The sequence below is a fragment of the Lygodium microphyllum genome, chromosome 22, assembly GCF_053477565.2.
Source record: "Lygodium microphyllum isolate KBCC chromosome 22, Lygodium_microphyllum_v1.1.10, whole genome shotgun sequence".
In the NCBI taxonomy this organism is placed as follows: Eukaryota; Viridiplantae; Streptophyta; class Polypodiopsida; order Schizaeales; family Lygodiaceae; genus Lygodium; species Lygodium microphyllum.
In genome coordinates, this window is record NC_141156.1 from 9,619,993 (window position 1) to 9,644,088 (window position 24,096).

General features: G+C 42.9%; 1 protein-coding gene across 8 annotated transcripts in view; it reads left to right on the forward strand.

The window, feature by feature from the left end:
- The first annotated feature begins 245 nt into the window (after positions 1 to 245).
- LOC148016883 (LisH and RanBPM domains containing protein) overlaps positions 246 to 24,096 on the forward strand; it is a 75,781-nt gene continuing 51,930 nt past the window's right edge. The window contains exons 1-6 of one of the 8 annotated variants that reach the window (XM_087663182.1): positions 260 to 402; positions 685 to 755; positions 835 to 919; positions 1,047 to 1,206; positions 1,452 to 1,558; positions 1,642 to 1,773. In XM_087663182.1, the coding sequence (XP_087519308.1) occupies positions 917 to 919; positions 1,047 to 1,206; positions 1,452 to 1,558; positions 1,642 to 1,773 (402 nt within the window). In that variant the 5' untranslated portion in view covers positions 260 to 402; positions 685 to 755; positions 835 to 916. The other 7 variants (XM_087663180.1, XM_087663185.1, XM_087663179.1 and 4 more) reach the window with 7 other exon arrangements.

The window sequence follows — 24,096 nt, forward strand, 5'->3', positions numbered from 1 at the left end:
ATGCAATAGCTCACCGCGGCTCCTATCAATCATCGAGACTTGTTTGGAAGTGTCTCCAACTAGCCTTATGGTCGTGCCACATGCAAGCAAGAACTAGGCTATTCTAATGCCTTGTAAGTAAAATAATATCCTTTTATAGTAAGTAGGGGAGTTTAAAAAAGGGGCCACATGCAGTTAACTTCTAGAAAGTGTACCAAGTATGCGCGTGGCATGGGCCTTACTTACATCATACTTTCAAAGAACCTCGAAAGGGCTGGAGGCTGGAGGCTGGAGGCTGGAAACTGGGTTTGCTTATGCCACGTGACATGGCTCTGGTGTTCTGGGAGGTGGCATGGTAGCAAAGGTAAATTACACGTGAAGAAGATGCGCTTGTCTGTGGCGGAAACGGACCGGAAGAGGCAGGTGAGACGACTTCCTCTCTTTCTTTTTGATTCGTCCGTATCATCCTCCATCTGCAGCTGTCCTTTAAGCAATGTCAGCGCTAGAGGAGGTTCTGTCTCCTGGCACGCAGTTTCTTGAGGTTGCAGCAGCTTGATAGAGAGATTCAGGTATGCAGCTCCTGGAGGTTGCAGCAACTTGATAAAGAGGGATTCAGGCACGCAATTCCTCGAGGATACAATCTTTGGAAACTACGATTTCTTGAGCTTACAAGGCTCTTTTCTTTTCTTTTTGTTTTGGAAAAAGGAAGGGGGTGGGGAGACTGAAAAGGTACAGGCGAAACTGCTCAATGCATTTCTTCTTGGCATCACCCGCAGGTGTCCCAGTCAAGTTTTATCTTACAGATCACCTGAAAGTCTCTGAATTATCGCTGATGGTGTTGTACTTGATCCTCAGGTTGTAACGATAGCAATTTGATCCATGAGGACTAGGCAGTGCAGCTGATTGTACATCCAGGGTGTGCTAGTGACTTGGGAGAATGGCAAGTTCTAGACTTCTGATGAAAGTATTCCAGATCGTACAATCAGATTTTTTTGAAATTTTAAAACTTAAGAAGCACTATTCAGTATATAGGTCTTCTTTTTTACTGAGGTTTTCCTTGTGAGCAGTCGTCTTCTAAGAAGGTAATCACAAGGGAGGAATGGGAGAAAAAGCTAAATGATGTGAAGATAAAGAAGCAGGATATGAACAAACTCGTCATGAATTTTCTTGTGACCGAAGGATATGTGGAGGCTGCAGAGAAATTCCAAATGGAGACAGGAACTGAGCGTATCCTAGCCAACTCTGCTATAAAGTCTGAATAAAGAGGTTTAATAACTCAGGGCAAGAGAGCTTTGATAAATTTGCGCATCAATGCAGGATGTTGCCATTTGAATGTGCTTGAATGACAAGAAGGGGAACTCCGCACTACTATTTTGGTTGTAACAGCCTTAGACAGATTTCAAAAGGAAATAGCACAAACTTATGTTTGTTAGTTGCCTTGCACATAAGGGTTTATTCTAAACTATGAATAGCAGATATGGACCTTGGGACCATCTCGAACAGAATGGCAGTCCGCAAAGCCATCCAGTGTGGCAATGTTCAAGATGCCATAGAGAAGGTTAACGACTTGAATCCTGAGGTTGGTTGCATCAGAGTTTATGATACTATTCATTAAGTGCACCTCAGTCTGAATATTAATGGAGTATTGCTACACTTCTGCAGATACTGGATACAAATCCACAGTTATTTTTTCATTTACAACAACAAAGGCTTATAGAATTGATTCGCTCTGGAAAAGTAGAGGATGCTTTAGAGTTTGCACAAGACGAGCTTGCACCAAGGGGCGAGGAAAATGTAATCTCTTTGTTCTTAAGCACAGATTCTGGAACCTTACTTTACTCAGTGGGTTACAGCAACATTGATGCCATTTGTTGGTTGAGGGAAAGTCTAAATATGCTGACAGGTCCTTAAGAATTTCATTATGTTTTGTTAATTTTACCTGAAAAGTCCATTTTTCGATCATGCCTGATCCGTCTCTCCCATTTCTGCTCAGTTCAAATGTGAAGGGGAATTTGTGCAACTGGCATTGGTCCACCATACAGCAGGTACAAAAAACCCAGGCTGACTCAGTGAGCGAGTGTCGAGGAAAAGTACTGGTCCATAGGTTGTTCAACAGCTATAGATCAAGAAGGCAGCGAGCTAAGTTGGCGAGCATAGTACGCAACTTGTTGTCATTAGAGGTAGCCAGGTCTTTTGCTCTCTTTAGAAGCACAAATTGATTCAAATGAACAACAATCTTCCCTCAAGGAGTCACCCATGAGATTATTTGAAGATTGGGCTCTTGTATCCCATGATTGTCACTTTTTCTCGGAGAAGCTCACCTTAGGAGAGGCAATCATTGATGTGTCGAGATCCTCAAATCCCTCCACAGTAACCTTATGTTAGAGCTTTTAGATGGTAGGAAAGCTAAGAGTTGAATTTTGACAAAAATATGGTTGGTGGGTGTGGATTTTGTTTGGGTTTTTGTGTTTGGGGGGGGGGGGATTGGGTGGCTACCCTAGTGGCAAGACAATTGTTTATTAACCCACGGACTTGGGTGCGAATCTTCTTTTTTCATACAAAAGTTCCCATAACCAAATGACTATGTGGGTGTAAGGATTGAACTCAAGGCCTACTGATCACAGTGTGTCCACTGTCCACTCTACTAAGTGAGCTACATCCATTTGGTTCCATGATCTGCTCTCTCTCTCTTTCCCCGCCCCCCAAACCTCCGGGTCCCTATGGGTCCCCCCTAGTTGGGGGGGGGGGGGGGGAAACACTAGCCCTCAGTAAACCAAAGGGCTATGAACTTTGACTTGGAATCACTTAATCTTAGAAAGAAAAATGCAGCAACAGAAAAATAAATCACACAATGGATCTGGAAGGCTCATACACCTTGACACAAAGAAAGATTAGCCCCAAAGGTGGGTGCTCCTTGTGATATTTCTAAGTCATTACCAAATTATCCATAGAATTGTTACTACTTAGAAAGCCTTGCTCACTAGCTTTTCAAACTCAATCCTTAGTAGGCCGATCCAGTACAATTGCTCAAGGATTTGCAATGCTAAGTACTTGTCTCTAGTTGCTCTCATCAGCCAACTAAGAATACTAGATCTAAGTACAACTATGATTCTAGGGAGGCACAAGAAGACCAATTTGACAGATATCAAATATTGCTAGAAAAACCCTATTTGACAAAATTTGTTAGTATAAATCTTGCTAGAATGCCTTGTACCACAATAGATAAGCTGCAACAGCCTTCCTTGCAGTGAAGGGTGGTAGATTCTTGATTTACAAATGATTATGGCTAGCAAGTTGAACATAAATTCAGCAGATTACCAACTTTGGGCTGGATTGCCCACATGAGAAGAGACAAGCCGGCACCAATTGGCCCCAAACAATTGGTGCCCCTTGTGGTATTTCTTTATGTCTTGCGCCCACACTAATGCTCAATGCTGTGTGATGGGGCTGACTGTTGCAGCCTTGTATCATTTAGTCATTGGTCAATTTGTTCCTTCTGTCTCCTATGTTTCATTCAATCTCCTTCTCTATTAGCTCCATGTTTGCTTTCCTTTCTGGTGTGCACTCTCACATGGTATCAAAGCCACTCATGGGATTTGGAGTTGACACTAACCTGACTTTGGTGCTGTACAGCCTGCGTTTTCAGGCAGCCACTATTTCTTCTGCTGTGTTTCACCTGGGTGACTGCTATACCAGCCAGGTGACATCATTACCTTGCTGGGTGGAGTTTTCTGTGATGGCAGCATCTTATGAGCTGCCAGGCTGCATTTCCTGCAGTACAGTGTAGTTTCAGGCCCTCCTGATTGGTCTACAGCCTCACATAGGCTGCATTTTCAGGCTGCAGCCCTGTTCACCCTATCTTTGCAGCTTAGTTCTCCTTACCAGCTTTGCTTGGTCCCTCCTGCCTAGGATACTTCCTATTTCCCCCTGCTCTGCATCAAATTTTACTTCACAGTAGGCCCATGGCCCCAAATAAGGAGAGAACATCTACTTTTTGGTCGCTTTCAACTAGAGCAGCAGTTATTGTTGTTGTTGTTTCTTTTCTCTTTTTTTTGGGGGGGTGTGGGAGGATAGTTTCTTTTGTAGATTTCTTGAAGGACATCTATAACATACTAGTACAATTGGGGGAATTGTGTGGAATGGGATTGTGGGGACCACCAAAGTGATGATCGAGGCTGACCATGAGGATCATCGCTTAGATTGTCGAGATTGACATGTGGATTGTTCCTTTGGAACCACAATCATGTCATTCTCTCCCTTCTCAATCTTCCGGGGTTACAAGTCCCTAGCTAGCAATTATGTCACCCCTTGTGTAGGTGCGTATCCTGCTCTCTTTGCTTGCATACAAGAAGCTAGATGGGATAAACTAGCCTCCATGGTTGTGCAAAGATGAGTGTATCTTTGATACTTATGACCTTTGGGATCTTGTGACAATCCTTGTTCTTGACCTTCCGTGGATTCCCATGTTGGATTGACCGTAGACTTAGCAACTTTATGGGATCAATTGAGTGCTAGAGCTCATTCTTTTCTTTTTTTGAGTTTTGCAGATTCTGTGCTTGTGCATGTAAGAATTCATATTGTTGCAAAGGTTTGTTAGAGATGGGCATTTTTTTACTAGGCTTAGACATTTGGGCATCGCAAATTCCTCGAGTTGAAGCTTCAATTGTTATCTGTCACATTTTTTTACTAGGCTTAGACATTTGGGCATCACATATTCCTCGAGTTGAAGCTTCAATAGTTATCTTTCAGAGGCTCTCCTATGATGGACCGAATCAATGTGATGGGAGAGATTCATGATGAGCTTACATCCCTTGTAAGATTGTTCTTTAGATGACCTAACAGTGACACTTCTTTCACATTCCGATCACTAGAGTATAATGTGTTCGACATTAGTCTCCTCATCTCTCATACAAGGGGCACTATCACTTAGGAGGAGCTGGTCTCAATGGTGCTTGATTAGGATGCGTGCCATAGAAAGAGATTTTGGTGGAGCCAATGTAAGAGAATTGTGCCTTTGCGGCATCATCTTCAGATAAAGGACAAGCCAACTAGAAGGAAGGGAAGAAGAAGTCCAAGAAATCAAAGTCATTTGTGGACTTCGATATAGATTCAGAGGGAAAGCGCAAAGGATATGCCAAGTATCTACATTGTAGAAAAACCTCTCACCTTGAGGAGAAGTGATGGAAAAAATACCCTTGCCTTTGTCCAAGAGCAAAGGATGGAGTCACATCATCGAATCCTCCCTCTACTTTTACTTGTTAGTCTACACTTGCTATTGCTCATGAGTCAGTGTTTGCTCACATTCATGAGATGGAGGAGCCTTCTTTGGTTGTCTAGTCTCTTGAGAGGCCTTGGCTCATTGACAACGATGCATCAAGTCATACAACTCCTCTAGGAGATTCACTCTAGGATGTAGGTGATGTTTCATCGGTGCTGATTTGTGGTGTTGGCACGTTGTCTTTATTGCCTAACCGTCCATCTCCAAAGAAGGATTGCTACAAGTTGAAGGACAAACAAAAGGGCAAAAAGCATTATGAGGATGATGGCAAAAAGGAAGAGAAAGGCAAGGCAAAGATAGAAATTAATGGATGTTGAAACCAACCTTCCTCCTTGGATAGGGTGGTACTAACCCGATTTAACACTAATTATAGCAAGTATACAAAAAAATTGAAATGTACACTTTATCACTTTAATCTTGGACAATGGATAGCATGTTGCCCCCAAAACCCCTTATTAGTAGATATGTCAGCTCATGTGTGAGTTTGTGTATGCTTTAGGGCTGGGCATTATTTAGATTATTTTAGGCATTTTTAATGGTTCTCATTTTAGTCATATTTAGCATTTATTGTTGGCCGACTTGCTCATATTGAGAACATAATTTTGTCCTATTTATTCAGGCTCCTCCTCCTCAGTTAGTCAGTCACCATCACACATGTGGATCTTTTGCTAGAGAGGAGCCAGTACTGGTGCCTACACAGCCAGTGACTTATTGTTGTATGTGGCCGACTTGTGTTGGATATATGGATTCCATTTCTCGAGCATACATCTGAGTTCTCATCTGTATTGTGTTATTCAATGTTTCTTCTTTTCTTTCTGTTTAAATGGATGGAGTACAACTGAGATTCTTTGATCCCCTCCACTAATCCAAGTACCTCTTGATGTCAAAACTGACCAGCAAGCCATCAAACCAATTTGTCGCTTGGTTCGCTTGGGGAATTGGCCTTCATTCTACTCCTTGCGAGACAAATTGGCCCCAAATTGACATTGGTTGACTGGCCCCTTGAATCTCCTTGAAATTCTTTAATTTTAGCTGCTACTTAAAGTCCTAGACCCTCAATTCTAAGCATGTATTCCGAGATGGTTTCCAAATCTTAATTTTTGTTGTAATTTAGGGTTTATAGTAGAGATTTTCCAATATCTCTACCTATGTTGACTTACATTGTTGGAAAATGCTGAGGGGAGTTGAGAAATGGCTGTAGAATGAGAGAGAATGTCAAAGAGAGAAATTTCAGAGTTCCATCGCGAGAAGATGGAAGAAATCAGTTGCAACCTTGACTAGAGAGCCTTGAAAGTTGTCTCCATTGAAGGAACACATTGAATATGATATTCTTGGTGAAACAACCCTCAAAGTATTGTCACCTATTGCTGTAATCTCTTCAAGGCATGTCACTAGCACTTGGAAAGCCTCTTATTGGCTGGAAATAGCCTGTCACTTGTTGTAGAGCAACTATGGCAGCCTTCTCTCTGTCTCTCTCAGCTTGTGCAAGTCTCTCTCTCTCTCTCTCTCTCTCTCTTTCACAGCCTCAAAAACGTCTTACCTACTTGCATGGGCAAGTTTTGCCAAGTGGCAGCCTTCTAATCCCATTTTCTAGCATTGTGTAGCTTATTAAATTAAATGTTATAATATTAAATTTGAAATCTAATTGAATAATTATTCTAGTGCCCAAAAAGATAATTCCACTGGCCAATAATTAAATTGGCTAGGCCAATTTGTCTCCCAAGTGTCCTTGAGTAGTTATTGACCCCTCGGTTGGCATTAATTAATTAATCAATGCCTAGTCAATAATGTCATCATTGACATTAGTGACCAATAAATTGGTCTAGAGCCAAATCTGACATCAGGTACTACCTAGTATTTGTTGTTGAGAAACCACTTCTTCTGTTTACACGCTTCATTTAGGGTTTTGCGCTGACAGTCCCAATAAGAGACGGTATCCACATTTTGGTCACTTTTTTAGTGGGTGCCCACACAGTGGTGCGCTACCCTAGACAACTCAGTCACTTCGTTTATTCTACACCATCTCAGTCATTCTTCACCCCTCTTCCTCCATCACTCCCATACTCTTCCCTCTTCACTCCACTGCTGCCCATACCTCTACTAGAGGACATTGTAGTTCGTGGTTGCCTTTCCTCCTCCTTTAGGCGCCGTGCCCTATCACTCAGGTCCTACGTTTGGAGGTTCCATCCTATTGGCATCATCAGATTGTTGGCGACATCACTCCTACCTTGTCGTCGGTCCTCCATAGTTGGTGACCTCTTCCACTTTCTTCAAGCTTCACTAGATTTGCGTTTGGCTGCCTAGAGACCTCCTCCACATTTGACTTGTACCTTTCCTAGCCTAGCGTCAACATCTTGCTACTTGGTGTCACCTCACATTTGGTGTCAGTTTCTACAGCCAAGTACTTGTATGTCACAGGCTGCATTTACCCTCCTAGTGGCTTTTCCTTCATCTAGCGTCATCATGCATCCCTTGGCGTCAGCATTTGGGTTGTTGTCCCTCTGTTTGACATCTTTGATACACTTTGGGATTTACATTTTGCTGCCTAGGCGATCTTCTCGGCATCTGAGGATTGTGCTTCGCTCCCTCGACAATTGGTGATAATCTGCTTCATTTCTGACGGCATCAGAGGATTGTGGTTCGCTCCTTCGACAATTGTCCTTCATCTTCCAATGATTTATTTGATAGCCCATTGCACGGAGGACTGTGTTTTACTCCCTTCATTGTGCAGATTTCTCACAAGTGTTGCCGCCTAAATCAGACATGACTCTGTAGTTATCTTTTGAGCTTTGTCTCTGTTGTATCAGCTTTTCTTCTCATAGCACGACTTAGTGCATCATCACCATGTTCTTGTGTTTTTGTTAGTGTTTGTCGTACATACTTTGTGTTTCTCCTTGCAAAACCTACTGCCTTTCTGGCCTCTGTCATTTTCTTGACATGGTATCAGAGCCAAAGGTGCTCAGTGAGCCATGAAGATCCTCAGCATTAGAGAAGGCAAAGATGGATTGTGGATTCGGCATCATTCAATGATTTTCCCCTTTATTTCCGCTCCGTCACTAGGAGATAGAGATACCCTTTTCTTCCTCTCCCATCCACCATCGCTTTATAGGATGACACTCGGAGGCTATGACTTCACGTAGATGGATAGACCATTGGGTGCTCCTTTTCTAGCATCACTGGAACCCCCACTGATACTTGCCAAGATGGACCTTTGCTCCTTTCACCCCCTGAGTATATGCATCTACCCTTGACACTCGTTGTGCCACCTCTCCCTTGTGGGCCACAGAGTTTGTTCTACACCGGCTTTCCTCTTTTTATGCTCAAGGCAATAAGATGTAAATGATGTACGCTAAGCCCTTGTGACGTATAGGAGGATTGACTGGTACCACAGCCTCCTTGCGACCACTGCAATGCCCTACGAAGGTTGCTTCTATTGCTTCTAGGGTTTGAGGAATGTCACCTCGACAACCTGCGGTTTTGCAATTTACTCCCTCAAGAGAGTGATTATTGGATTCTGTACCCTCAGGAGTCTGCTTCTTTGCAAGACAGTGGTTGTTCGACACCTTCTATTACTTCAGCTCTGCAATCCACTCCATTGAGAGATAGTGACTATTGCCTGCTCTTGGCTCAGTATGAGCCTCACCTTTCCCTACCTTGGACTACTCAGGTTTGAGAGGCCACCTCTAGGAGTTCTTCTACATCTTTGATACCCCAGACACCTTCTTCAGTATGACCGGCGGCACTTCCTTCATCATTAGATGATTTAGAGTCCATGATCCATGGGTTTTTAGATTCCCTCTCTCTCGTAGAGGGGGATTCAAAGGGGGATGTATTCTCTTTGCCCTCAAGGGGGGCTTCTACTTCTTCGGCTTCAAAGGGGGCCCCTCCACCTCCATGCTCTTGTTAGAGTGCAGTGATGCGGAAGCGTGGGACCAAGACTGAGAGAGAGTGAACGCAGAGAGGAGAGAGAGAGAAAGAGACGGTGAAACGTAGAAAATCTGCAGTGAAGGATGCTGTATAGGGATGCAGAATTATACATGGGTGCGGAGAGAATATCTGCGTATGTCTCTGCCTTGAGGACCTCGATCTCCATGAGCCCGAGTGCTGTCTGTCACTAGCAGGCTGTCTTTGTCAGATACAAGTGCTGGAAGGGCTGCTATAAATAGCAGAAGAAAATACCAAAAAATGACCAGCATCAGGTCGGCTGCATTTAATGTAGCCGATTGCATAAAAAAACTGTCCGACTGCTCAACCTGGCCAATTGCACAGTCCTTTGCCATGTGGCATCTGCGTGGCTGCTGACGTGTCCTGCCTGTTGCGCTGTCCTCCTCTGGTCTGCTGACTATCCAGGGAATGATAATCTCTAACACCCCCTCTCAGATCCTGGACAGGTCATAAGATTGAGTAATCTGGCATGTCTTCAAAGAAGAATCTGGGGAAGCACCTTCTTGAACAAATCTGCAAGATTATCCTCTGTCTTGCAATACTCCACATCAATGGTCCCATTCAGAAGCTTCTCCCAAATGAAGTGGTACTAGATCTCAATGTGTTTCGTCTGGGCATGGAATATAAGATTCTGTACCAAGGCAATGCAACTCTCATTGTCGCACTGCGCAGAAGAGTAGGACGAGTTTGGGGGCAGCCAAGCTTGATACTCCGCCTTAGTAGAAGAAAGGGCTACCATGGGCTGCTTCTTGCTACTCCATGAGAAAGCATCTGAACCTAAGGTAAAATAATAGCGTGTAGTAGACCGCCGGTGGTCCATATCGCCAGCCCAATTCGAGTCGCTCCAACTTGCAAGAACATGTAAACGCCCCGAACAACGTAATATGCTTAACAATTATGATATTCGCTTGTTTTCGAGATTTAATATAAAAGAGAATGAACACTTAAAGCTGAAAATGAAAATTACTCACAAAATTACAGCCATGAAAATGTAAAAGTAATGGAGACAAGATTGAGGGTTGAAGATGGGCAACACCTCCCCCCCCCCTTGAAGGAATGTATTTCTGCTCAACCCAAGTCCCTTAGGGAAGAGCTCAGTTACAATCAACCTGAGAGTGAGGAGAAGTAATTCTCACTCTCACAAGATCATGCAAAGACGTACTAACACACATGTAATATCTATTATGTAATGATAAGAACTGATTTCTTTACAGTATGAGAGAAGAAAGAGGGGAAATCAGCCTTTCTTCATCGTTGATCAGTAGTATATGGATAGGGCTTGCTTCTTGTTGCTAAAATGGAAGAAAGAGCTCGAGAAGGAGGTGCTGTAATGAATTTACAGGCTTGCTGTCGTGTAAAACAGTAGTGATAGAAGAGGGAATATGGAGGAATTTGATAATGGAGAAGTGGGGGATGATGATGGGGATGGATGGGGCCAGTTTCTGGCTATCTGTGGGTGCTGTACATGAGTTTACAGCAAAGATAAATGATGCTGAATGAAGAAAAACGAGCTCTTATTTATAGAAGAGGGAAGAACTAGTACAAAAGGGGAAAGTGGAGTAGCACAAGACAAGTGTCTAGCCACATGTCATGAGATGTGACAAGTGGTGGGACACTTGGAAACTTATGTGACAAGTGTCTTGACACTTGTCTCTTCTCTATGGCCTTCCTTTTTGGGCTGAATACTGTCAAGAATAGAAACAACCAAATTTAGTAAGCACAGTCAGGGTACAGAATTTACTATTTTTAGAAAGTCATCCCTATTTTTTAGGACTAGCATTTTTAGGCTAATTCAAGACTCCTAAAATTTAGGGACCCCCCCAATATGGGTGTCATATGAAAGCTTTTTCTGTGTACATCGCAAAAACGGTATCAGAATCTTGAAATGCAAAGAAATATGCATTTCAAGATTTCAGCCCACACATGCACATTGTACAAGCATTTCATGATCATGCCATCTTGTTGATTGTAACTGTCTGTTCTAGTGGATCTAGCCCACACTTCAAGGCATCCATCCTTTCTGTGTGCGAGTCTAACCTTGAAATACGTGAGTTCTGGTCACAGGCGCCCAATCGGCCATATAGGTGGAAGTGTGAACTATCTTTTCTCTACCCCACCGCGTGGGTCCACCATAACCTGTGACCACTCATCAGTGGCCAGCTCCAATGCACTTTTCTTTATATCTAATTAGTGCAAAGGAAACAAATTTAATTTTAATAAATCATTATATAGACAAATTAATGAAAAAGGATACAAATTCTGTTTCTATAGAGTTGTGACAGCCCTTTGGCTTTTATTCAGCTGTCCTCAGCTGAAAAGCTTCTTGATATGGCTGAAGAATGTCTGGGTAATCCTTCATAAATTTTTCATCTACCCACTGTGCATCTGTTGTGGGTAGATTCTTGAATTTTAGTAAGAATTTTCGTGTCACAAGGCCACTTCTCGTGGTTCGATCCTTGTGAAACAAAATTTGTTCAGGTTCCAAGAGTTGCTCTGTTTCTTCAACTTTTGGGGGATCTTCAATAATGGGTTCCTTTGGTTTTGGTCTTATGTAAGGTTTTAGCAAACTTACATGAAAAGCATTGTGTATTTTCCAATGAACAGGAAGCTCAAGTCGATAAGAAACTTCATTTATTTTCTCAATCACTTTGAAGGGTTCAAAGTATCTACTGGAGAGCTTTGGAAAAGATGAATTTTGACCGGAACCTTGTTTGAGCCTGCTTTTGTAAAACTTTAGCAAGACATATTGACCTTTTTCAAAAGTCAAAGGTCTTCTTCGTTTATCTGCTTGCTTCTTTTGTCGCTCTTGGGCAACTTTGATAGTGGCTCGAACTTGATCCATTGCTGTTTTTAAATCTGAAGCAAACTCATCAGCAGCAAAAATCTTATCTTTAGTGCGAATAATTGGACGAGGAATCACTTTACCCTGTACTATTTCATTTGGAGCTTTCCCTGTGGATGAGTGCACTGTATTGTTGTAAGCAAACTCCAATAATGGAAGATATTTCTCCCATTGTGACTTATGTTCACTAACATAAGCTTTCAACATATCCAAAAGAGTGAGATTCATCACCTCTGTTTGGCCGTCAGTTTGAGGATGAAAAGCTGAGGAGAACTTTAAAGTGGTTCCCAAATTTTCAAATAAAGCACGCCAAAAGTTACTCGTGAATTTGGAGTCTCTATTTGAAATGATCTCAGAAGGGATACCATGTAATCTGAAGATATGTTGAATGAAAAGTCTTGCAGCTTGTGCGGATTTCAATGTTTTATGACATGGAATAAAATGTGATTGCTTGTTGAATCGATCAATTATGACCCAAATCATATCATGACCTTGAGGTGTTCTTGGAATACCTGAGATGAAATCCATTGTGATAGATTCCCATGGATCTTTGGGCATTGGAAGAGGTTGCAACAATCCTGGAGTCTTCTGCCTATCATACTTGGATTTTTGGCATACTAGACAAGCCTCAATGAAGTTATGTGTATCTCTTCGTAATGTTGGCCAATAAAAGTAGCGCTCAATTGCACTTAGAGTGGCTGCCCTCCCTCTATGCCTTGCATAAGGGGGTTCATGACTTTCTTTAAGCACCTTTTGTCGAACAGGAAGAGTGACACAAAGGCGATTGTTCATGAGAAGGTAACTATCTTTGATGGAATAATCTGGATGAGAACCTCCTTGCTGTAAATTTGACCAAATTGTTGCAAAATCAATATCTTCATCATAAGTATTCTTCATCATTTGAAAATCTTCATGATAAGTCACTGTAATAGTTGCAATGCGAGGTACTCTAGAAAGTGCATCAGCAACGACATTTTGTTTCCCTGGAGTGTACATAATTTGAAAATGAAACATAGACAAGAAATTTTCCCATCTTGTATGTCTCCTGCAAATGCTTTTGAGTCTTGAAATACTTTAAGCTCTGATGATCAGTTTTAATAAGGAATTCATTGCCTAAAAGATAATGTTTCCATATCTTCAAAGCATGAACCACTGCTAAGAGCTTCTTTTCATATATGTCATACCTTTTCTCCACATCATTTAGACGGTGGCTTTCAAAGGCTACGGCATGGCCTTCTTGATTTAGCACTGCACCAATACAATCACCGCAGCATCTGCTTCCACCACAAATGATTTTACCATATCTGGAATGATAAGAATAGGTCCAGAAGTAAGAGCTGTTTTCAGCCTTGTGAAGGCTGCCTTCTCTTTTTCCTTCCATTGGAAAGAGGTCTTCTTCTTTGTAAGGTCATGAAGTGGAGAAGCCATATGTGCAAAATGCTTGATGAAGCGGCGGTAATAAGAGTATAAGTCAAGAAACGATCGCACCTCATGTACATCATGAAGATGAGGCCATTCTTGGATTATCCTGATCTTTTCAGGATCCATCTGAATCCCTTCAGAAGAGATGACATGCCCAAGGTAATTTATTTTATGCATGAAAAATTCACTCTTTTTACCATTTACCAAGAGTTGATTTTGTTGAAGTAATTGTAGAACAATCTCTAAGTGCTGATGATGCTCCTCTTCATTCTTGCTAAAGACAAGAATATCATCAAAGAAAGTACCGACATATTGTCGATGCTCTCTAAAGATGCGCTCCATCATTCGATTAAAGGTGGCTGGTGCATTGGTTAATCCGAAAGGAACCACCGAGAATTCATAAAGATCGTATGAAGTGCGGAAAGCAATTTTGTGTACATCTTGTGGTATTACCCTAATTTGATGATAACCACTCTTTAGATCAATGCAGCTGAAAACCTTTGAGTCTCCTAGACGATCCAAAATGTCGTCAATTCTGGGAATAGGAAACCGATTCTTCACAGTGATTTTGTTGAGGGCTCGATAATCAATGCACATCCTGAATATGCCATCTTTCTTTTGAACAAGAAGAACCGGTGAACAAAATGGTGAGCTACTTGACCTAATTAGCCCACGATTGAGTAGGTCTTCAACTTGCTTTCTGATTTCTTCTCGTTGAGGATGGCTCACATGGTATGGTGCTATATTAGGAGGAGAACTGCCCGGAATAATATCAATATGATGGTCTTCTGGCCTTTTTGGGGGAAGTTGATAAGGAAGATCTTCCGAAAAACAATCTTTATACTTTTCCAAGAGCTGAAATCGCTCTTGGTTTTCAGCATTTATATTAACTTTTACATCAGTGACATAAAGCAAACAACATTGAACACAATACTTAATTGCTCTAGAGACTTGCATATGGCTTACCATAGGTATGGTGTCTCCAGAAACTCCAACTTGGATCTCGTACTTCTTGCCTTTGTTGGTGAGTTCTACCTTCTTTTTCTGAGAGAAGATGGTTGAATCTACTCTATGATTCTAGGGTATGCCAAGAATCACATCGCAATTATCAAGGTCTCCGATATAGAAGGTATCTTCGCCACTGTAGCCTTGAATTTGAAACTTGAGCTTGCCAATGTAGGGTGTCATGGTCTTCACTGTGTCACCTTCATCGGCATTTAAAGCTTGGCGAACTTCTGCCGGAGTGTCCATCTCTTCATTCTTTAATCCAAGCTCTTTAGCTAATTGCAAGGAAATGACATTTTCATTCGCCCCAAGATCTATCAAGTATAGTGCTTGCTTACCTTGCAACTGTCCCCAATCTTTTAATAATTTGTGCATCTCTGGAGTGTGAGTTGTGTTTGCAACTACATCAGTGATAGCATTGATTTTCACTGGCGACTTAGGCTTGTTGTCAAAAACCTTGCTTTGTCCTTTGTTTGGACATTGCTTCGCTATGTGGCCTGTTTGTCCACATTTAAAGCACTTCCCTTCTTTCATGAGGCGCTGCTTTTCTTCTTCGGAAAGTTGCTTTGCTTGTGGGTATAGATTGGAGCGAAATTGAGGAGCATTAGGAGGTGCATAGGGCTTCATCTTCTTTTGATTTGATGGCTGCTTTTGCCGTTGTTTTTGTCCTTCATTTGGGGCTGAATACTCCTCATCATCAGCTACTCTCTTCTTATCATTCTTTTGGAATGATTTGTTGCCATTGTGCTCCATTTCCCATGTCTTAGCATGGTCAATGAGTTCCTTGAGACTAGAACAATGATAATGATTAAGAGTAGTACGAAGTTTAAAATGCAAACCTCCTTGAAACTTCCTAAGCTTTTCCGAATTGCTGATCTTCTTGAAATGTTGGACCTTCAAAAGTAGCTCCCAAAATCTCTTGGTATAGTCACCAAGTGACTCATTTTTCTTTTGCCAAAGCCGATCCCATTTCATTTTTACATCTCTTTCGAAATGAACAGGAAGAAATTGGCTTTGTATCATGCGAACAAAGGACTGCCATAATTTTGGGGCAGCACGATCATATTCCAACCCCGTCCACCAAGTATGGGCTAAGTCGGTCAAATTTAAAGCTACAAACTTAAATCTTTTCTTTTTCTTTATACTTGTTACGACCATACAAAATTTGAAATTGACGAATAAACTTCAGAAAAAGATCAGGATTTCGGGAACCATCATACATACTGAACTTGATCTTCTTTTCAAGTTGAGATAGTGACTTAGTCTTCTTCTTTTTCTTATGCCTTCGTCCATGCCCGGATTTGCACCTGTACCTGCGGGATAAGAAATGCCTGAGTTAGAGGTCCCCCTCAAATACCGAAGAATCAGTAGGGTAGCCTGTCAATGCACATGTTTGGGTTCACTTATGAACCTCGCTAAAAGACCTATAGCAAAACAAAGATCAATACGAGTGTTGAATAGCTAAATCAAAGATTCAATTAGCTGACGGTAGCGGGAAGCATCCGTCAAGGGAGAAGCTAATTGTGAAGTGGCCTGCCAGTTTGGATCCATAGGAGAGGAAATGGTCCGACAAGTCTCCATCTTAAAAGTCACTAAGAGCTCTTGAATGTGTCTTTGCTGAGAGATGAAAATCCCCCTTTGATATTGATAAATCTCGTGGCCCAAGAAGAAATGAAGAAGCCCCAAGTCCGTCATCTCGAACGTCTGATGTAAAGCTGTCTTTGTCTCTTGGACCTTCTGTGTATGGTCACCTATAAGAATCAAATCATCAACATACAACACAAACAACACACGACGAGCCTTGGAAGTGTGTACATAAAGCTGCGGATCGGTCTCAGAGCATTGATATCCCAAATTTGATTGAAGGAACGAGTTAACCTTCTCGTTCCAGGCACGCGGAGCCTGCTTTAGGCCATACAAGGTCTTCTTCAACCTGTATACTTTCCCATCCGAGGATTCAAAGCCATGAGACTGCTCTATATAGATCTCCTCCTTCAAGTCACCATTGAGGAAGGCCGACTTCACATCCAATTGATAGACAACCATCTCCTATGGCTAGTCAAGGCAAGAACAGCTCGAATAGTCGGCATACAAGCAGTGGGGACAAAAGTATCATGGAAGTCAATGTCTGGGCGTTGAGCAAAGCCTTTGGCAACAAGGCAGGCCTTGTGCTGGTCCAAAGAACCATCGCTAAGGTACTTGGTCTTGAAGATCCACTTCACACCAATCACCTTCTTGTAAGAGGGACGAGGCACAAGGTACCAAGTGCCATTCCGCTCAATAGCCTCCAACTCAGCTTCCATAGCTTTCCGCTAATGGTCCGCCAATGGTCGACTGCAAAGCCCTCTTCATGGAAGTGGGCTCTCGATCCTGCATAACACGGGTCATCAAATAATAGTTAGAGCAAACAAGCTCCATAGAATGTGCTTGGTTTCTCCGTGACCTTCGCGGTCCATCGTGCTGTTTCCACTCCTCAGGGACCCCCTCGATCCCTGAATCTTGGAGTGTGTCATGGGCCCAACGAGGAGGAGGCCGGATCTCTCCTAGTCGCTCTCCATCTGCTAAAGACTTGGGTGCATCCACCGGTAGGATCTTCACTGGGGTGGCCGGTGGAAGGGAAGACTCGGAATCTGAAGAAGAAGAAACTCCATCAAGAGGCTCTGGCTCCAAAGGAATTGTCTCGGGAGCCCAACTCTCCCTTGGATCTCCAAGTACGGGGTGTTTCTCACCCCCCCTCTGTGGCCGGAACTTCCACGAACCGCACATATCGGCTCATGTAGACATCCCGCTTGACGGGATCAAACAAGCGATAACCTTGGGACTAGGAGTTGTAACCAACAAAAACCTATCGTCGAGAAGCCGTCTCAAACTTGCCACGCTGCGTCTTCGGGATATGCACATAGACGTCACACCCAAAGATCCTGAAATAAGAGATATTAGGCTTAGTCCCAAAGTAAGCCTCAAAAGGGGTCATCCTGTCAACAGACAGCTGAAGTGGGAGATCGATCAAGGATGTGAATTGCCATAGCCACTGCCTCGGCCCACAGAAACTGAGGTGTCTGTCGTCGGTGCTTCATCATGGTGCGCGCCATCTTGATCACACTTTGGTTCTTTCGCTCCAAAATGCCATTCTTTTGAGAAGTGTTGGTATTAGCAAACTCCTGGTGAATGCCTCTAGCTGCACAAAAATGAGCAAACTCATTAGAAACAAATTCACCACCCTTGTTAGATCGCAAAGTCTTTAGTCTTCGGCCAGAGCGGTTCTCCTTGAAGAGAAGCCAATCCTTGAAGTGGGAGAAGGCCTTCGACTTTAACATCAAGAAGTAGGCCCATGTCATTCTACTGTAGTCATCTACGATCAACATGAAGTACAAGCTCCCCTTCAGGGACTTGGTCCTCATCGGGCCACAAAGATCCGTAGATACAAGCTCCATAGGTGAAGTAGACCGTCTCGAAGCTTTGTTGGGAATCGCATCCCGATGCTGTTTCCCACGAATGCATGAGACATTTGGCTGCTGGCTCACCACTATGTTCGGAAAACCTCAAACGAGCGATCCTCGCGATGCTTTTTGAAGGTACTCATAGTTCAGGTGGCCAAACCGAGCATGCCATAGCTCGGACTGTGTCTGAGAGGTAAGAAGAAGAGAAGTAAGAGTAGTAGAAGACTTCAATTTGTAATTGCCGTCCTCCTCATACCTTGAAGAGAGAACCTTCCTCGATCCACGATCAAGAACTCGAACATCATTGTCAAACTCCACCAAGAGACCAAGAGAGCAAATCTTATGGACCGAAAGCAAATGATACCCTAAACCCGGCACATGCAACACCTCGGAAGTGTGGGTACCACCACGTCCATCTGGAATCTGCTGCATCTCACCCCGTGCAGAATAGATAGAGAAGAGCTATCTCCAACGAGAATCTGCTTATGTGAAGGTTGCAAATAGGCAACACCAATGGGAGGAGGAGTCATGTGTCATGAGGCACCACTGTCAATGATTCACTCTCGAGCTTGGGGGACCGTCATTGCAGCAACAGAAGTCTTCGGTGTAGGGTCCTCAAGGACCGCTAAGTGTTAAAAGTAGCTGATGAGGGTGGAGCCACCGCTCCAGAATCCTTCGTGTCCTTCTTGTCCTTGTCGAGTCAATTCTTCTTCCAATGACCAGTCTTACCACAAATATGGCATGCCGATTCTTTCTCTTTGTCCTTCTTGGATTTGTTGTCCCCCTTTTTCTTTTGGTCCTTCCCCTTCTTCTGAGAGGCTTGACCAACCAATGTCTTTGATTTGGAAGCATTCTGTCCCTTCAATTGTTCCTCTTGGTCCAAGACCATAGGAACCATCTCTTCCTATCGACTCCTACCCTGGTGCAATAAGACCAGAATAAAAGGTACCGAATCGTGGCGGCAAATGGGACATTAAAGTGATTGCCATGTCTTTGGAGGAAATGGGCTTCCCTGCATTTTGAACCTGCATCTGAAGCTGCCAAAGCTTGTTGATGTGTTCACGAAGCGAAGAAGACTTATTCACTGACAAGGTCCGTATCTGCACCTCCAAAGGAACCCTCTTCCTCAGGGTCATCTTGCTATACATCTGGTCGAGCTCTGGCCATATCTCTCTAGCCACGGTCAAGTGCTCGATGTGAGCTATCACGGCTGTAGTACAAGACAGAAAAAGAAAAGAATGAATCTTGGCATTCAGTTTGTCCTAGTGAGACTGGGCCTTGGTCAACTCTGCACGAGCATTGGAAGAGAGTTTGGACTCATCTCTCACCGAGGGCTGATTGATCTCCTCTATCATAAGCTCCGCCAAATCATAAGACTCCAGGATGGTCAACATCATCATGCGCTAGATGCGGTAATTGTCACCATCGAGCTTCTGATTTGATGGAAGAGCCGGTAGGACAAGGCACCTTCCGGTCCATGATCGCCTGGAACTCCAAGTCAGTCTCTATAGACATTTTCACTTGTAGTGCTTCTCGAACCTTCTTTAGCCGCTGGAGGCAATGAAGAGGTAAAATCTGCAATGGAAGGCCAAAAACGCAGCCTTCAAACAGCAACAACCTGCAGCAAATTCACCAATTGGACTTCTTTCCTGCACGCCCACGCTTGCTTCAGCCTTGTTCTGATGTGCAACCCTTTCGCTCACCCTCGAATGCTGGAAATGCAGCCTTGTGTCCCGTTGAAATCTCCTCTTGAGATAGGTTCTTCACTCAGTCAATCCGTCTTCACCGCTGTGATACTATGTCAGAGTGCAGCGATGCGGAAGCGTGGGACCAAGACTGAGAGAGAGTGAACACAGAGAGAGAAAGAGATAGTGAAACGCAGAAAATCTGCAGTGAAGAATGTTGTATAGGGATGCAGAATTATACATGGGTGGAGAGAGAATATCTATGTATGTTGCCGCCTTGAGGACCTCGATCTTTGTTAGCCCCAGTGCTGTTTGTCACCATCAAGCTGTCTTTGTCAGATAAAAGTGCTGGAAGGTTGCTATAAATAGCAGAAGAAAATACCAAAAAATGACCAGCATCAGGTCGATTGCATTTAATGCTGTCAATTGCATAAAAAAGCTGTCCGACTGCTTAGCTTGGCCGACTGCACTGTCCTTTGCCACGTGGCATCTGCGTGGCTGCTAACATGTCTTGCTTGTTGCACTATCCTGCTATGATCTGCTGATTGTCCAAGGAATGACAATCTCTAACAACTTTGGGGGGGCACCTACTCATCGTGAAGTTTATCACCCACCATTTACTCTTTTGGGATGGTTATCTTTTGAGTAGTCATTTCACCTATTGATACCTAGGATCTTCAGGAACCACTTAGATCAGGGCCTTGGAGGTTCAGTCGCGACTTGGTGACGAGGCCTTCTAATTACTTCTAGCATGGAGTTGTGGAGCTCATGGTCTTCTCTCCCAAGTTGGAGTCATGTTCTACAGTTCAGCCTGTCTATTGTTCCTTACTACAATTTACCTTTCAGGCGGAAATCTTGGATCTTCGAGATCCTCTCCTGCTTCTTCTTCTCTCTATTCGCACCTCTTTCTTCCTTCCTTTTGGGTTTGAGAGGGGGTGTTGAGAAACCACTTTTTTAGTTCACACACTTCTTTTAGGGTCTCGCACTGACAATCCTGAAAAGGGTCCTCATTTTGGTCACTTTTTCAGTGGATGTGATCCTAGACAGCTTATGCCTAAAAATAGGCAGTCACTTCATTCATTCTACACCACCTCAGTCATTCTTCAACCTTCTTCCTCGGTCACTCCCACACTCTTACCTCTTTACTCCACTGCTGCCCATACCCCTATTGGAGACAGTTCGTGTCACAACTCTATAGAAACAGAATTTGTATCATTTTTCATTAATTTATCTATATAATGATTTATTAAATTTATTTCCTTTGCACTAGTTAGATATAAAGAAAAGTGCATTGGAGCTGGCCACTGATGAGTGGTCACAGGTTATGGTGGACCCACACGGTGGGTTAGAGAAAAGACAGTTCACACTTCCACCTATATGACCCGATTGGGCGCCTATGACTAGAAATCACGCATATCAGGTTTAGACTCGCACACAGAAAGGATTGATGCCTTGAAGTGTGGGCTAGATCCACCAGAATAGACAGTTACAATCAACACGATGGCATGATCATGAAATGCTTGTATAATGTGCATGTGTGGGCTGAAAGCTTGAAATGCACATTTCTTTGTATAGGAAAGTCACATGAAGATTCGGATACCATTTTTGCGATGTACACGGAAAAAGCTTTCATATGATACCCATATTGGGGGGGTCCCTAAATTTTAGGAGATCCCTAAATTTTAGGAGGTCCCTAAATTTTAGGAGCCTCGAATTAGCCTAAAAATGCTAGTCCTAAAAAATAGGGATGTCATTCTAAAAATAGTAAGTTCTGTACTTTGACTGTGCTTACTAAATTTGGTTGTTTCTATTCTTGACAGTATTCAACCCAAAAAGGAAGGCCATAAAGAAGAGACAAGTGTCAAGACACTTGTCACACAAGTTTCCAAGTGTCCCACCACTTGTCACATCTCATGACATGTGGCTGGACACTTGTCTTGTGCTACTCCACTTTCCCCTTTTGTACTAGCTCTCCCCTCTCCTATAAATAAGAGCTCGTTTTTCTTCATTGAGCATCATTTTTCTTTGCTGTAAACTCATGTACAGCACCCACAGATAGCCAGAAACTGGCCCCATCCATCCCCATCATCATCCCCCACTTCTCCATTATCAAATTCCTCCATATTCCCTCTTCTATCACTGTTGTTTTACAAGACAGCAAGCCTGTAAATTCATTACAGCACCTCCTTCTTGAGCTCTTTCTTCCATTTTAGCTACAAGAAGCAAGCTCTATCCATGTACTGCTGATCAACGATGGAGAAAGGCTGAATTCCCCTTTTTCTCCTCTCATACTGTAAAGAAATCAGTTCTTATCATTGCATAATAGATAATGCATGTGTGTTTGTACATCTTTGCATGATCTTGTGAGAGTGAGAATTACTTCTTCTCACTCTCAGGTTGATTGTAACTGAGCTCTTCCCTAAGGGACTTGGGTTGAGCAGAAATACATTCCTTCGGGGGGGGGTTGCCCATCTTCAACCCTCAATCTTGTCTCCATTACGTTTACATTTTTATGGCTGTAATTTTGTGAGTAATTTTCATTTTCAGCTTTAAGTGTTCATTCTATTTTATATTAAATCTCGAAAACAAGCAAATATCATAATTGTTAAGCATACTACGTTGTTCGGGGCGTTTACAGTGGTATCAGAGCTTTGGCTCAGTCCTCACCCCCAACACTGGTAGTGCTTACAACTATAAGTTTGTTTGTTTTCAGTCCTTGCATTGAGTGCGTGAGCATATTTTTTTTTTCTTTAGTCTCAATGGATCAATCGAGTGCTATCCTTCAAGCCATTCAAAGTCTTAGAGAGGAGAATCAGCAAATTCGTGAGCAACTTCTGCCCATCTACTTCAAGGAGACAAAGCCATACCAATGAAAGGAGCCGATCAAGAAGTCCAACTACTTCTAAGAGGCAGTCCCATTCTACTTCAAGACAAAGAAAGAGATCGCGTCGAAGCTCATCCTCTTCTTCAAAGTCATCTGTCGCCTATTCTGATGGATCCTCTTCTAGTAATGAAGAGTCACACCCTTCTCGTGGAAGACCTCATCATCGTCAAAGGCGTCGACATTCTTCACCCTCGTCTCCATCTTCATCCCCATCAAGCACTTCATCATCTTCAACCTCAATATCCGAGCATGGACGAAGGCATAAGAAGAAGAAGAAGACTAAGTCACTATCTCAACTTGAAAAGAAGATCAAGTTCAGTATGTATGATGGTTCCCGAAATCCTGATCTTCTTCTAAAGTTTATTCGTTAATTTCAAATTTTGTATGGTCGTGATAAGTATAAAGAAAAAGAAAAGATTAAGTTTGCAGCTTTACATTTAACTGACTTAGCCCATACTTGGTGGACGGGGTTGGAATATGATCATGCTGCCCTAAAATCATGGCGGTCCTTTGTTCGCCTGATTCAAAGCCAATTTCTTCCTGTTCATTTCAAAAGAGATGTAAAAATGGAATGGGATCGGCTTTGGCAAAAGAAAAATGAGTCACTTGGTGACTATACCAAGAGATTTTGGTAGCTACTTTTGAAGGTCCAACATTTCAAGAAGATTAGCAGTTCGGAAAAGCTTAGGAAGTTTCAAGGAGGTTTGCATTTTAAACTTCGTACTGCTCTTAATCATTATCATTGTTCTAGTCTCAGGGAACTCATTGACCATGCTGAGACATGGGAAATGGAGCACAATGGCAACAAATCATTCCAAAAGAATGATAAGAAGAGAGTAGCTGATGATGAGGAGTATTCAGCCCCAAATGAAGGACAAAAACAGTGGCAAAAGCAGCCATCAAATCAAAAGAAGATGAAGCCCTATGCACCTCCTAATGCTCCTCAATTTCGCTCCAATCTATATCCACAAGCAAAGCAACTTTCCGAAGAAGAAAAGCAACGCTTCATGAAAGAAGGGAAGTGCTTTAAATGTGGACAGACAGGCCACATAGCGAAGCAATGTCCAAACAAGGGACAAAGCAAGGTTTCTGACAACAAGCCTAAGTCGCCAGTGAAAATCAATGCTATCAGTGATGTAGTTGCAAACACAACTCACACTCCAGAGACGCGCAAATTATTAAAAGCTTGGGGACAATTGCAAGGTAAGCAAGCACTATTCTTGATAGATCTTGGGGCGAATGAAAATATCATTTCCTTGCAATTAGCTAAAGAGCTTGGATTAAAGAATGAAGAGATGGACACTCCGGCAGAAGTTCGCCAAGCTTTAAATGCTGATGAAGGTGACACAGTGAAGACTGTGATACCCTACATTGGCAAGCTCAAGTTTCAAATTCAAGGCTACAGTGACGAAGATACCTTCTGTATCGGAGACCTTGATGGTTGCGATGTGATTCTTGGCATGCCCTGGAATCATAGAATAGATTCAACCATCTTCTCTCAGAAAAAGAAGGTAGAACTCACCAACAAAGGCAAGAAGTACGAGATCCAAGCTGGAGTTTCTGGAGACACCATACCTATGGTAAGCCATATGCAAGTCTCTAGAGCAATTAAGGAT